Here is a 15,923-nt window from a genome sequence, read left to right as displayed (position 1 = left end):
TCACAGGAGCCCTGAGCCTGTGCGTTTCAAGCCTTTCACCGTCAGGGAATCCCTGGCACGATCCCATGGGAACCCCAGATTGAGAACCTTGGCTCAGAGAAGATTTTTCATTAATAAATACGTAACTTCCCTTGGAACTTGAAAATGGGGCAATCGTCCTTGGGAATCTCTTTGCCACTTCCAAGGACCACTGGGCGGAGCCCCACCTAAAGCAGCCCCCACACTAGCTCTGCAGGGGGGCCTCTCTCAGGCCTCCGCCCAGCCCGCCCCTGCACTCCGCTCTAGCAAGCACCCCCTTTTCTCCTCCAATGGCCTGAGGGTCGGCCTCCCGCAGAGCACGGGCCCCCACTGGGGGAAGTCGCAGGCCCCCACGCCCCGCACCCACCCTGACTTACAGTAAGGCTGCCGCTCCGGGCTGAGCACTTGAATATCCATGGGCGAGTACAGAGCACTGAGAATCTCCTTCCGCTTCTCCCCGGTCCTCTTGTTACAGGCGTGAATGGAGCGCGTCTGCCAGTCGGTCCAGTACAGAGTGTCCCCAGAGAGCGTCAGGGCAAAGGGGTGCGTCAGGCTGCCCTCCACCACCTTCTGCCTGCAGGTGCGGGAGGCAGAGGGAGAAGCCATCAGAGCCCCCACGGTCCCTCAGCACCCAGCTTCGAAAGGTTTCCACCGTCACTGCTGACCCATTTACACTACACAGGACAACAGTAGCTGTGATGGCGCCGAGTGAGACCAGGGCAGAGGGTCCCAGGAACCCTCTCCCAGTGTGCACAGGGCACCTTTCAGATCCGGATGGCCCCCCGCCATCCCTGACCATAACATCCCCTTTCCTGCCCACACAGCCAGCCGCTCCCTGTGCAACCTGTTTCTAGAACGGTGGCTGCTGGAAAAGTGCCCCACAGAGAGGAAAGAAGGAAGGAAAGTGGCAATGAGGAAGCCACACTTGGTGACAAGAGCTGATGAGGAACACACCTGTCCTGTCCTTATGCTATAAAAACTCAATACAGATCAGACCAAATGTACTTGCTCCTCCCTGTAAGGCCAGTCATTTGTCTCAGACGAATTCAACTTGTATCAACACAAGAAAAAGATTTTCTCTTCTATGTATTCACCATGCTCAACAAACCAGAACAGCTGGTATCGTGTGTGACAATCTCCTTAAGGGCCCTCCCTTCCCTATAGGCTCCCGGAGGGTGGGGACTATGGGTGGGTGGTCACTACCACGTCCCCAGCCCCTGGTACAGTACAGGGGACAGTAACACTCAAAAGGAGTTTCGGAACACCCAAAAACCATACGCTCATGGTCTTTCTTGACCTGACCTGACGTGACCTCTTTTTTGTTTCTTTGATGGCAATATTTTTAAAAATTTACTGAGGTGAAATTTACATAACACAAAACCAAAGTGAGTAACTCAGAGCCATGCAGAAAACTCACAATGTTGTGCCATCGCCACCTCTATCTAGTTCGCGAACATTTCCATCCCTCCATAGGAAAACCCAAACCCATTCAGCAGTTGCTCCCCACCCCCTACACCCCCACCCCAGCAACCACCAATCTGCTCTGTCTCTATGGAGCTGCCTGCTCTGGACATTGCTGCGTCTGGCTTCTTTCACTTAGCAGATTCCTCCATGGAGCGTGGACAGTGCTTCATTCCTTTTTATGGCTGCAGAATATGCAGAGAGAGAGAGCAATTTTGCTTATCCATTTGCCATTCCTCTGTTAGTGGACACTGGCTTGTTTCCACCTTTCAGCTACTGTGGACAGTGCTGCTGTATTTGTTTCAATACTGAGTTTCAATGCTTTGGGGTTTACACCTAGGAGTGGATCACATGTTAAGGTTTACATTCCGAGGAACCACCCAACTTTCTGCTGGTGTTGCCATTTTTTGATCGGAGAAGCCAGAGACCCATCATTTCTTGGGCTGTTCCACCCCCCAAGTCCTGCCTCGGCCAGAGGTGCTGCGGGATGCTAGTGCCAGGCCTCAGTGTACCTCACCCACCCTCACCCCTCCTCGCAGGACGCCTCCTCCCCTCTGGGCGCAGCACCAGCCACGCCCACTCTGCCTCTCTTCAGATCCAAGAGCTCTCCCGGTACCCCAGCCTTTACTGAGTGCTTACTGGGCCCAGGCACTGTGCCCCAAGTTCACATGCATTGCCAAATCGGATACTGTGGCTACATCTAGGAAGTACAACCACTACGCTAACTCACATGTAAGGCCCCGAGCTTCAGAGCACTGAAGTGACCCAGCCACGGTCTCCACTGGGAGGGGGCTGGGCAGGTGTGCCTGGCTCTGGCACCTGCCCCCCTTACGAGCAGACCATGCTTCCACTGGACCAGCCCGGGGCGCATCCATAAGAGCGTTGGCCACCTGTGGTGAGGCACGCAGAGCAGGGGCTGAGAATGGACCTGCAGTCACAGCATCTGGGCTACAACCCTGGCTCTGTCTAGCTGTGTGACCTGGGGTGAGTTCACATGCCTCTCTGAAATAGAGGATCATAAGAGCGAACACTTCATAGGGTTGGTGTGAGAATGGAATGAACTGAGAAAATGTCCTGGAAAACAGCAAGTATTAGGGAAGAGTTAGCCACCATCATTAACATCGTCACCACCATCATCGTCACCATCACCACCATCATTACAATCGTTAATATCACCACCACCACCACCACCACCACCACCATCACCACCACCATCACCATCCTCACCACCACCATCACCACCATCACCACCATCACCACCATCACCACCACCATCACCATCACCATCATATGACATCACCATCACCACCATCACTACCATCGTCACCATCACCACCATCATTACAATCGTTAATATCACCACCACCACCACCACCACCATCACCATCACCACCACCATCACCATCCTCACCACCACCATCACCACCATCACCATCATCATCACCACCACCACCACCACCATCACCATCACCATCATATGACATCACCATCACCACCATCACTACCATCGTCATCCCATCACCACCATCATCATCACCACTACCATCATTGACACCACTGTTGTGACCACCACTATCACCACCACCACCATTATCATGTTTGAAATGCCACCATCATCATCACTGTCCCTCATCACAAACCCTCGATCAGGACACCCCCACCTGCAGCCATTCCAGCAGCTAATCCACCCTTCATAACTGCCAGGATCACTCAGCATCCCAAGGACCACGGTTTCTTAGGCTGGCACACTTTCTAAATCTCAAACCAGGCCCCAGGCCAGTCTGTCTCACAGAGACAATGGGATAGAATGTTTCGAACCAGCCCGCATGGCTCAGCTGCAAGAGGCGGTCCAGGAGGAACAGAGGCCTCCTGCCAACAGCCATGAAAGTGGATCCTCCAGCCTCAGCCAAGCCTTCAGGTGACCCCAGCCCCCGCCAGGAGCCTGACTGTAACCTCAGGAAACACCCTGAGCCAGAAACACCCAACTAAGCCACTCCTAATACCTGACCCCCCAGAAAACTATGTTGTTTTAGGTTGCCAAGTTTTGGGGTATTTTGTTATATGGCAATAGCCAACTAATACACAAGGCTGGATAAAATGTGGCAAACCTGCCGATGTCCTCAAGCCTGTGCGAGCTGGTATCTGCCTGCGTTTATGGAGATCAAGTCACTGAGTCCTCTCCATGCTGTCACCGCCGCCCTTGGCAGTGGCACCCAGAGACTCCCTGCCTGGGCCAGGAGCCCTGCCAGCGCAGGAACGGGGTTTGTCCTGGCGGGAGGAGGAAGGCTGGGGGGGCGTGGCGTCCCTAAGACCTGGCACTTAGCCAGCAGGTGTATATGGTCAATGAATAAACTGCCTTCACCTGCACTGGAGGGTACATTCCTAATCTAACGCATAATGAAGTAGGGAGACCGTTAAGCTAAGCTGACCAGAAAGCTCTAAAAGCAATTACCCAACAATGAAAAACCATCCTTCACATTCACTCATTCAACCCATTTTATTGAGCATCTACTATGTATAAGGCCCTCTGGCGAGACTGGGGAATGTAGTGAACACCAAGACCGACCCTACTCCAGGCTTCAGGATGCTTACATGCTGGGGGAGGACGAGGGTGCCGTGAACTGTTCACAACCCTGTTGGACCTTTGGGCTTCAGGTCCTCAATCCCTTATCTGCAAATCTGAAATCCAAACTTCTGGAAATTGAAAGAGCTGTGTCACTCATTTAACGGCAAAACCTGTGCATGGATGTGGAGCGATTTACAGCCTTTTCAATTTCACTTAGGAGGAACACTTTACATTTTGCTATAAAAGTATTCACATGGGACGGCAGATGTCCCTCCTTCCCCCAGCCTCGCTTGGGGTTGATGTCAGATGAGGGGTGTGCAGTCTCTTACTATTCCAAGTTCTGAAGGGTCCTGAATTCCTCAGGCCCCCAGGGTTCAGATACGAGACTATAAAGGATCCTAACACCCAGCTTGGACTAGCCGAGGGTCTGGTGGCAGCTGGAATGCGGTGGGGAAGGTGGGGTCCACACCCACGCGGCCACTTACCGGAAGGAGCCATCCAGGTTGGCGCGGTGGATGAAACTGAGCTTGGCGTCAGCCCAGTAAAGCTTCTGCTCGTCCAGGTCGATGGTCAGCCCGTTGGGCCAGTAAATGTCCGAGTCCACAATGACCTTCCGGGTGCTGCCATCCATCCCCGCCCGCTCGATTCGGGGCGTCTCGCCCCAGTCTGTCCAGTACATGTACCTAAGGAGGAGGGTTGAGGAGACAGCGCTACCACATCCGCTCTGTGTTTTCTGTCTCCACAAATGCAAACAGGACACAACGCAGTGACTGTGCCCTCGCATCTCACCCATCAGAGATGACCAGTGTTTAGGGGCTTGGGGTGTTCTCGCTGGTGATGTGTTTTATAAGCCGTTAGTAATAAACTAATTTTGAAACAAAGTTGGGTAATCAAAACAAACTGTGTCCAACTTGTCCTCAGTCAGCAACGTCTTCTGGGCACCCTGTCTTTTTACTACTAGAAATCCTCCTTGTTCTTTTAACAGTGATACAGATTATTTATCATTTATTTACCATAAATTATTTAAGTAATTGCGCGTTGGATGTTTGAGTTGTATCTGGTTTTTTGCTACCATGAAATTGCTGTAAACGAACCTCTAAAAGACAACTAGAAACGTGTAGGATGGAATATTATTTGGCACTAAAAAGAAATGCGCTATTAAGCCATGACAAGCCACGGAGGAACCTTAAATGTATCTTATGAAGTGAACGAAGCCAATCTGAAAAGGGTCCATATTGTGTGATTCCAACCATATGATATTCTGGAAAAGGCAACACTTATGGAGACAGTAAAAAGATCAGGGGAGGGAAGGGGGACCGGACAGAGCACAGAGGACTTCCAGGGCAGTCAAATGACTCTTTGATATTACAATGGTGGATACATGACATTAAATCTTTGTCAAAAGCCACAGAACCTACACGGATGTATAGGAACTCTCTGTACCTTCCCCTCGACTTTGCTGTGAACATAAAACTGCTTTAAAAAAACGAAGTCTATTTAAAAAACACCATCACGTAGGTGGGATGTACCCTGAATGAATCACAGCAGTTACTCCTGGCGGGGTTTGTGGGGGACCTGGCTTTGCTCCTGCATGCTCTCAAGCTCCCAGCGAGGGGCACCCATCCACGAGAAACCACAGCTCCTCAAAGGCTTTCTCGTTTCATGTCCCACTATGAAGACTATATGCTGCGACACCAGGCGTCCGGTGTGACAGGTTCAAACCCCACCCGCCAGCATCCAGAGATGTCCCCAGTTCTCCAGGCAGGTGGCCACTATTTTTCTACCCAGCGACGCTCCGCAGAGAAGGAGGACAGTGCTGGATTTTCCACTGGGGAGCTCCTCTGCTACTCACGGTCCATGAAACTCCCCAGGTGGCATGGTGTCCCCAGTCCCCTCCTTCTGAGATGGGCACAGATCCTGGCCATCGGCAAAGCCCATCACCCTCGGTCTTAGGGACCGCTTCAGAGACAGGCGGCTCGTTCATGCTGGGCCCACGGGACTCAGCCCAGACCCCTGACTGGGAAGGCAGGGGCTCCCGGGAACCACCTGTGCCACCGCGTGCGAGGGCCTGTCATCCCAGGACACCTAAACCCAGATGGGGTGGGGCGGTGCCACAGGTCATCGTGCGAATCTGAGGACAGCGTCACTCCACAGGCCCTCTGCTCTTCGCGCTGCTCCTCTCTATTCCCAGCCAGGCCCCCCTTGGCTCTTGGCCTCCACTTCTTCAGAGGTAAAACTGCACCCCTGTCAGCAAACCCTGAGCTGCTGTCCACGGGGGACCAGCGCGGTCATCAGGGAGAACAAGCCCAACCTTACCTTTTGGGGGGTCTCTGTCCAGCAAGAGAGGGAAAATGATACGCACACAGCTGCCACCTATCCCTCCACGGGAGCTCTGTGGCCACAGGAGCTGCGGGTACCTGAAGGGCCACCCCCATCCATGGGGCCATGCAGCCTTCCCAAATTCCCCATTTAAGGAAACCAGAGGCTGTCATTTCTGGGCCAGTGCCCCCACCACCTTCCTGTGATGAGATTAACGTGAATGAGCAGGGGATTGTGTGACATGTACTCTCTTCCCCACAGGGACCAACTGCACCCAGCTGTTGTCACCAAGCTCCCCAGTGGGGACAGACAGGAGAGCACACTTCACACTGACCACCTCTCCAAAAAGCCTTTGTTGTCTCCTGCGCATCTAGTGAGAACTCGAATGGCACAGGGAAAGCGGGACTTACTACGCCTACCGGACAGATGGGAAAACTGAGGCTCTGAAAGGCTGACCTGCCCCAGGTCACATGCGAGTGGCAGCTTTGGCAACACAGGGTGGTTCCCTGGTAAAGGCCGGGGCCTGGTCATCATATGACTCAGCCCTTCGCCAGCAGGCCCGGGGTGGTGGTGAACTTTTCCTGGCAGCCCAAGGCTCACAGGTGCTGTCGGCCAGCTCGGCAAAGGCTCCCGCCAGCCTGGTGCAAATGCCTTTGTCTCCCCTCGCTGTCCCCCCCCCACCCCCCGCGGCCTGGAAAGAGCCCAGCCCTCCTGCTAGGCCGCCACCAAGAAGGTATCAGGAGAATAAATCTCAGAGCGATCCCCGCAGCCTCCCCCAAGGCTCGACGGCGGCCAATGGGACAGACCAGAAAATGTGAAGGTTCAGGACCGCCACGAGGAGCATAATTCAAATTCCTTCCCCCGAGTTTCATAACAGAGGCCGCTGGTTTCCTTAAATGGGGAATTTGCAAGCCACTCGGTTACCAGAGACAGGTTGGCGTGGACGTGCTCTTGCAAAGTCCTGAACGCTGCCACAGGCCCAGCCAAATTCCACGGAGGAAAATCAACTTCCGAAGAAAAGCACTGCAGCCTGGGCTTTGTGCAGAGGCTGCGGTTGTGGTTGTGTTATTTTAGGGAAGGGCCATTCTGCATTTTAAAGAGGGGGTTGGGTTTCAGGCCGGGTTTAACTTAAGACCCAGGAGCCACTGCAGCCCCTCACGGGCTGGCAAAGGCCGGGCCTCCCCCAGTGCTGGGCTCAGGTCCTCAGGGTCAGAGGGTCCTCCCCAGGGCTGGCTCTGCCACCCCTGAGGACGCCTGTGTTTGTCCCCCACGACACTGAAACGGCTCAAGTCCAGTCTCTGGGGTCCATGGGCCTTCCTGGCCGTGGGCTCTGGTCGCACGCACACTGTTGTGGACATTTGGACTGAGAACTTTCCTTCCTGATAATGGCCGGGGCGGGTACCCCCTCATCTGAGGAAGGACCCCAGTGGGGGACGGTGTCGCAGGAGGGCACAGGAGATGGCAAAAGGGATCCAACGGGGTCAGGATGGGGCAAAGTTGCTCCTTGCAAACTTGTGTCTGTAGCCAGGATGGAGGACAAAACCTCGCTCATACAGGGCTCCTGTGCCCAGGACTCAGCCCAGACTCCAATAGACTAGCCTAGAGTCCTTCCCTCCTGGGCAACGTGGTGCCTAAGGGACATCTCAACCTCAGCCACAGTCACAGAGGAACTTGGGGACCATCATCCAGCGTTCCCACCTTCATTTGATCTGGTGAGTAGCAGAGACTACTACCACTATTTTCACTCCCTCATTCATCAGACACGTTACTGGGGCAGGAAAAAGGCGTGGGGAGAGGGTGGGGCCTCAGCTGTGCTGCCCAGGACATCAACACACTTGCCTTGGGGGGAGGGGCGTGATCCTAGGTAGATCTGGGGGAGAATTCAAAGGCAAGATCAGAAAGGATTCCAAACATTTAATGAGAAAAGCCAGAGACTGACCAGAGATGGTGCAGGCAAAGCCAGTCTGGATGGGAATATGAAGACGGCTCCCAACCATGCACCTCCCAACCGAGGACCTCACAACCAAGGTCAAGCACCTCCCAACTGAGGACCTCACAACCAAGGTCAAGCACCTCCCAACCTAGCACCAAGCACCTCTCAACCTAGGACCTCACAACCAAGGTCAAGCACCTCCCAACCTAGCACCAAGCACCTCCTCACCTAGGACCTCACAACCAAGGTCAAGCACCTCCCAACTGAAGACCTCACAACTAAGGTCAAGCACCTCCCAACCGAAATGGCAAAAGGCCAGAGGAAGAAAAAAGAGAAATCTGTGTGTGGACATGGAGACTCTATTTCCACTGTGGGGAGGGCCACGTTTAGTATAAAAACAGCTAAGTTTCTTGAACCTACTAACTGTTCTTGGTGCTTTCTGCATGGCATGTGACATGGTCACACCCCAGCACTGTGCCATCCTTGTTTTTCTCCCCAACCTGCATGCAAACTGCCTGCAAATGCAGCTGGTTCTACCTTCAAAATCAACCCCAATCTGGCTACTTTACACCCCCAGCTCACTACCTCCCTGGTCCAAGCCACTACCCTCTACTGCCAGCATCACAGTCATAGCTGACTAGCTGCTAGTCATAGCTGCTCCCACTCCAAAGACTACTTTCATTCCAACAGCCAGAGGGATCCCCTTAAACATGAGTTAGAGCAGGTGACTCTTCCACTAAAAACCTGATCTGTCCCTGGCCCTGATTTGAATGCCATCCCCATTCCTCCCTCATTCCACCACAGCCCTTCCAACAGGCCCAGCCCCTGCTACCCCAGGGCCTTTGCACTGGCTGTTCCCTCCACCTGGAATACTCTTCCCCACATTGCATCATGGCTCTCGCCCTCATCTGCCTCAGGTCTCTGCTCAAAAGTCACAAGAGACCCTCCCAGGCTCTGGATCTACGATGGGAAGCCCCTCACCCCGCCCCTCCCATCCTTGGCCCCTACTTTATTCTCCTCCCTGGCACACACCCCTCTCAGAACATTCTCCATTTACGGCCTTCTCCCCCCAGTACATCATAAAGGTCTCAAGGCTGTTCCCCTCAGCCTCTCCCACCGCTGACAGACGGCCCCTCTTAGCTAAGGAGACTTGGTCATGCCAGCTGCCACCTCCTGGAAGGTGGTCAGTGACTCCAGGAGTCTTGGAGCCAAATTGTGGCATGACAGAGGTCTGAGATGGGGACCGTTCACCAGGCAGTACAGAGACCATCCTGGAAGATCAGCCTGGCCCCTGGGCAGCTTAGCTCACTTGGAAGGGGGGCGAGAGGGTTCTACAGGGAAGTCACTGCTTGGCATGAACCCCCAGCCCCCGGACGCTGAGGCTGGGGTGCTCCTCTGGTGGTGGGGGCAGCAGGTCAGCTGGCCTGATCTCAGTGAGTCAGACAGTGGGGCTGTAAATTCCACACCATCCTACCCCCCGGGTGTGTGCACTGACCCATGCACACACATACACACACACAGGCTCACACCCCCCGTTCCCACACTCAGGTCACTCACACGGCTTTTACACAGACCAGCCAGCTCGCTCCCCACATCAGAAGCCAGTCCAGTGCAGCACACCCATGTAAGCAGGCTGACTGGGCCACAGTGCCCCTCACACGGCTGTTCTCTGAGCTTCCAAGCCCCCCAAGCCCCCTGGCCTGCAGGTAGCACAAAGTCAGCAGCATGGGCTCGCAGTGGAGACAGGGATTTTCTAACGTAGACAATTCAGGCATGTCCCACAGCCAGTCCTCCCTGGCTGTTCTCATCTGCAACGGCCCAGGCTGGTACTTCTCCGAGGGGTGTGGTGACATTAAATAAACTAACACACAGTGTTTCCACAGGGCCTGAGGCCAAAAAAAAGCTATTGTGTTTCTGCTCAAGATGTCAGAGAGCCGCCTCTGACAACTAAACCAGCAGAGAACTGGAAAGACATGGCAGTGGGTCGGCTGCTGCCAGCAGGCAGTCAGTCACCTGGCCTGCTGCAGCCCAGGTAAGAGTGTGTCATTCCCAGGCTGCAGGAAGAGGGGATGGAGGGCTGAGGAGTGACTGAGCAAACAGCTCCCACTCAGAACAGTCTAGAATGAGCCTGGCCTGGCTAGCCAGTGAAGCTTGACTGTCTCCCCACAATCTCTCCATCCCATCCTGCAACTCGTCACACGTTCTGAGCTTGCCCACCACTCACAACCCCCGCCTGGAACTCGCAGGCAGGCCCTGAGCCTTCACAGGCCTCCATGAATTCAGACAGGGAAGCAGAGGGCTTCTAGGACACACCAGGGTGTGAAGTGTGTAAGGTGTGAATTTCACCTGTAGGGCGTTCACACCTCCTCAGTTCCCATCACAAACACAACAGAGACGTCTGACGATTCAAATCCATGGCCAAGCATGACAAGTGTAAAAAAGAAACATGACTATGGACCATCCAGGGGAAATAATTCTCAACAACAAATTCTGAAAGGTAAACTCATGTTAAGGTTGCCAGGTTTTCTATGAAAAAGAAACTTGGGCTCAAGTAAATTCAAGAGGGAAACCATGACCAGCACAGCCCCCCCCCCACCCCCCACCAAGGGGACAGGCAGCTGGGTTTACCCATGAGCGGGGTCCAAGGCAATGGCCCGAGGCTGGTCAAGGTCTTGCCAGAAGAGGACCTTCCGGGACGTTCCATTGAGGTTGGCCACCTCGATGCGATTGGTCTCTGAGTCCGTCCAGTACAGCTTCTTGCCGACCCAGTCGCAGGCCAGGCCATCGGGTGACACCAGGCCGGAGATGACCACGTTCTGCACGGCAGCCCCCGTCTGGTTCAGGTACGTCTGCTTGATGGCCTCCTCGCTCACGTCTGTCCAGTACACGGCTCCCTTAGAGAACTGGAAATCCACCGCAGCCGCGTCCTCCAGGCCACTGACCACTATGGTGGACTCCAGCTTGACTCCGCCAGCGTCCACCAGCCGTACATCCCGGCGGTTGGCAAACAGCAGAAGTGGTGAGGCTGTGGGGACAGAAGCAACCCATGAGGACCACTGGCTGAGCCCGGGGTGCCTGGCCTAGGACGGGGGCTATGTGCACGGACCACCCCACGTACCTCACGGCCAAGGCCCTCCAGCTCCTTCCTGCCACTCCCCCAAGACACTGCCAGGGAGGTGCCTGGGCAGGCCCACGCCACTCACAGGCTCTTTCAATGCAACAGTGTCATTACTGAAATCACCGCTGAGGGCTGTCATTTGTCCCACCCAGGCCTGGGGGACTCATCGTGCTATAGCCACCAGCTCCCACAATGATGCACGACCAGGCCACACATCTTTCAGGGCTGCACAGAAGTCCTATCACCTTCGTCAGCCAAATGCGGGGGATGGGGACACGAGAGCACAGCCCTGGCTGTAAAGCCCAGGCCGCAGAGCCTCGGGATTCCCTTATAATCCCTGGACCACTTTCCGTGGACAGACCCCTTCCTGGGACTGTGGCCTCAGTTTCCCACTCTAGAACGCCACCCCTCTGCTCAAAACCCTTCGCCAGCTTCCTGTGCCGCTCAGAATAAGGTCAGGCTGCCAGGACAAGCGCCGGGCTCAAATCCTGATCCCTCCTTTGAAAGATGAGAAGACACGTGGAGGATTCAAGGGCAGGACCCTCTACGGGGCCCCACCACTCCCACTGTCACTGTCACCGTCATCGCCGTGTCAGGTCTACAATTCTTCACGGCAAGAAGAGACACGGTAAAAATCAAGCAAAGGGATGTCGCAATGATATCTGAGTTGGGCAGATATAATATAAAAAACACCTGTCCCCAAATCTCACTCCTCCTGCCCCAAGCAGGTGCAACCGTAGCAAAGAACACTCGCTAGTCACAAGCTGACAGCTCTTTGCAGTTCACACAGTGACCCCACCTGTGCCACGACCGCTCAGACTGTGGATGACATTACGCCCATTTTACAGATGGGGAAGACAAGGATTTGAGAGGAGCCTGCACCGCTAAGTTCTATGTCCACAGGACCCCAAAGGCCTCCACACCTTGAAAGCTCATCATGCACTGGTGTATTCAGTTTGTAAAACTGCATCACTTTTCTGTGTGTTTGTACTTTGATAAAAAGTTCTTAAAGATTAAAAATGAAACTTTCCATTTTCCCGGTTGCTCACAAGAATCTTCCCCAACCTGCCAAGGGTCCCAGTAGACCCTGCGCTCCAGGAGGGCCCAGCTGCCCAGCTAAGAACCCCCTGCCCCCGGCCAGCACGTAGCCGCTGCTCTATAAACACTGACCGGGGTGTTTACATTTCACCCATCCAGCCTGCAGCACCCCAACTTCAAGACAGTGAGTTACTTCTGTCCTGTGAGAGGCGAGAAGGAACGGGGGATGCTGCCTGGAAGGGTCCTGGTCCCCACCCCACCAGAGGTTCCAGGACACGGAACAGGAGCGACGCCCACCAATGGAGGCCTGGCCAGGTAGAGGGGTTATGCCCAGGGTCACGGAGGGTCCGGAACCTTCCGAGGGCAGATCAGTGAGGACGGGAAGACAGTTGTGCGTGGGATCAGGAGGGCACCGTGGCCCCACAGTACGTTCCCATGCCTCACGGCCACGATGCTCCCGGGCTCCCCAGGGTCCCTGCAGCAAGGTCCCCAGCTTGTCCCACTCACGCAGTGAACATGTGACCCACCGGGCATGCTGAGTTGAAATTCTACACTGGTTCTTAACATTGGGGGGGGTCACAAAGCCATCTGAGAAGCCGATCCTCTCCGCTAAACACACGCTGGTGCACCCATGGTGCTGTCGCCCCAGGACGTCCCCCTCCCGGGGGGACCCAGCTCTAGCCTGAGGACCCTTTGCTCACACAGGCAGCGTGAGGGACGCTGACTCCGCTTTCTACTCTGTATCAGCATCTCTGGGCAACAACGAAAGGGAGGGTGTCAGGCGTGAGCAGGCTTCCCGCTGCCATAGGTATCCCAGGTGTGAACGCCAATGGGTGGACGGCCACAGACTGCTTCCCAGCCAGGAGGCGCAACGGTGGACGGCAGTGTCCCACTGTGTGGCGGGGGAGTCGCCAGTCCCAGCTGCTGGCCAGACACCCAGCGAACCTTCTCTGACAGCACAGTCCCAGAGGGGGATGGCGCCGGGGCCGGGACGGGAGGCAGGGAGCGCTCAGAAGCTGCCCCAGGCACAGAAAAATCCTAGCTCTGCTCTGTTCCCTGTCCCTGAACTGGAAAGACCACATTTTCACCACGGTTTACACTCTGGGCAGTTCAGGTGCACCCTTCAAAGGCCACAGATGGGGGGTGAGGGGGTGTTTTTCAATTTCCTGTGCTTTCCCAAACTGAGACTCAGGGAGGGGCGGCGGGCAGGCCTCGGTGGAGCCCCGGCGGGTGTGGCCAGGGCGGGCACAGGCCTTGGCAGGCAGGCTCTTTCCCGGAGGAGCCACTGATGCTCCTAAGACGATTAGAAACCAGCACACACTCGATTCTTAAGTGTTCACTCTTCTGTCACCTGGGGAACTTACAGCAAGGTGGCGGGGCCCTCTGCGTGGGTGGCGCCCGCCTTCCCCAGCTGGCACGGGCAGCACCTTCTCTCCCAGTCCCCTCCTCAGGGCCTGGGCGACCCTAGCTAATGTGGCCCCACGCCAATGAGGGGTCCCGGGTGCCCCAGCCCATCCAAGAGACATGGCCTCTTTAAAAGGACCCCTCCTGTCCCACAGGTGGAGAGAGGCTGGGGCAGGACAGACAGAGAGAAGCCAGGGGGCTGCGGGCAGGAGGGCCAAGTGGGAGGAGAACAGCATAGAAAGAGGAGGAAAACGTGTTGGGAAAGGCAGCCAGGAGTGGTGGGACTGGCTGAGACCAGGACGGAGCCGGGCGGGTGGGCGGTGCCCAAGGTCACGTAGCACCTGCAGGCACCATCTGGGCACACGCGACCGAACAAAGAACCCACCGCCGTGTCCTATATTCCAGTGGGGGAAACAGATAATAAGCAATAAATATCATCAATAGATCAAGCAATATTGGGACCTTGGAACATTAACACTGTGGTTTGGAAAACAGAGCAGGGGGAAGGGTTGGGAAGTGCTGTTTCACATCAGATGGTCGGGCTGTCTCACCGAGAAAGTGACAACTGGGCGAAGACCTGACGGGTGTGAGGGAGGCATGGACGGAGGGTGCCCCGGCAGAGGGAATGCCAGTGCAAAGGTTCTGGGGCTGAGCACTCGGGAGGCGGGCAGACGCTGGTGCTTGTGGTCCTTCCCCAGGGACATGCCCATGCGCCCAAGACCCTCTCCTCTCACAGCCCCCTGCAGGTCAGGGGTCATGGTTGCATATCCCCCAGGTAAGGAGGCTGTGGCTCCTGGAAAGGTGCTTGACCTGCCCCATGTCACTCCACCCAGGGATAGCTCTTGACGGGTGGCCCAAGCTTTGGGCAGTGAAGAGAAACTATGCCATGTGAGGAGGAAGAGGAGGGGAGGGTGGACAGGCTGAGAGCTCTAGCCACTGGCCCCACCATCACCATGCTCTGGGACGCATGAGGAGTCACCATGAAAGACAGGCAGACTCACCTGGCGGCTGCACATGCCAGGACAACCCTTTCCGAAAATACCGTGGTAACTGGTACTAAACCCTCTCCCTGGCAACCACCCTCGCAGGAATTTAAATCAAGGAACACCCAAAGGAAGGAAAAGGTCCTCATCACAATATTTGCTTCAGCCTTATTTGTAATAAGAAAGAAAACAAGCAAAATATCCCCAATATCAGGGTAACTAAATTGTTCTCTCAGTGGAAAGTTGCATCATTAAAGTAATAAGAAAATGATTGCAGCGACATCAGAAAATGTGTAAGATATCCTGCAAAGTCAAAACACACACACACACACACACACACACACACACACACGCAGACGACCATAAACCTAATGCACACTAGAACTACGGTTATGAGAAAGTGCTAGGTGGGGGACAGAGATGGAAAAGGAGACTGGATTAGGGAATGATGACCTTATTGAGTCTCTGGGTAAATATAATATTTTTAATGTTTTAACCCCAAATTCCCTTTATGTTGCCATGAAGTTATCTGTGCAAACATTGTTTTCAGGACCATATATATCACCAGGGCAAGCAGACGAGGTCGGCCCTCAGTGCGTGAGGCCCCCAACCGGCTCAGGGTGACAGCTCAAAGCAGGACTGGCTCAGACCTGGGCCTCTCTGACGTCAACGCCCCATCTGTGAAATGGGGGTAATTACTGCACCTACACATCAGAGACCGCGAGGCTTAAAGAGGACAATTCATACAAAGGCTCAGCCCAATAGCAGCATACTTGAAGCACTTAATAAACACCTGCCAGGCAGGGGTTCGGGGCTCGCTCTACTGCTGCTAAGGAAAGTACATCACTCAGACGCAGGGGCCTGGGTTCAAATCCCAGCCTGGCCTCCAGCTGTGAGATTTGGGGCAAGACTTTCCATCTCCACTCTGAGCCCAGGTTCCTCATCTACAAAGCAGGAAATTGTAGCTACTCTTAAAAAGAAAGCAGTCCCACAGTTCCTTAAAAAGGTGGTATAGAGTTACCATAGGACCCAGCAATTCCACTCCTAGGTATAGACCCAAAAGAACTGAAAACAGGGACTCAA

The 15,923-nt window shown here is 54.8% G+C and overlaps 1 protein-coding gene across 1 annotated transcript in view; it reads right to left on the bottom strand.

Annotated features, from left to right (window-relative positions):
• Positions 1 to 15,923, bottom strand: part of LRP5 (LDL receptor related protein 5) — a 104,458-nt gene that overhangs the window by 63,213 nt on the left and 25,322 nt on the right. Inside the window, exons 2-4 of the mRNA XM_074336834.2 lie at positions 10,926 to 11,322; positions 4,531 to 4,728; positions 396 to 592 (exon numbers count right to left, since the gene is read on the bottom strand). Of these exons, the coding sequence (XP_074192935.2) occupies positions 396 to 592; positions 4,531 to 4,728; positions 10,926 to 11,322 (792 nt within the window). The remainder of the gene's footprint in view (positions 1 to 395; positions 593 to 4,530; positions 4,729 to 10,925; positions 11,323 to 15,923) is intronic.

This window comes from Rhinolophus sinicus, chromosome 14 (assembly GCF_057876585.1).
Source record: "Rhinolophus sinicus isolate RSI-liver-muscle chromosome 14, RSI-T2T, whole genome shotgun sequence".
Classification (NCBI taxonomy): domain Eukaryota; kingdom Metazoa; phylum Chordata; class Mammalia; order Chiroptera; family Rhinolophidae; genus Rhinolophus; species Rhinolophus sinicus.
This window is presented reverse-complemented; position numbering and strand designations above follow the sequence as displayed.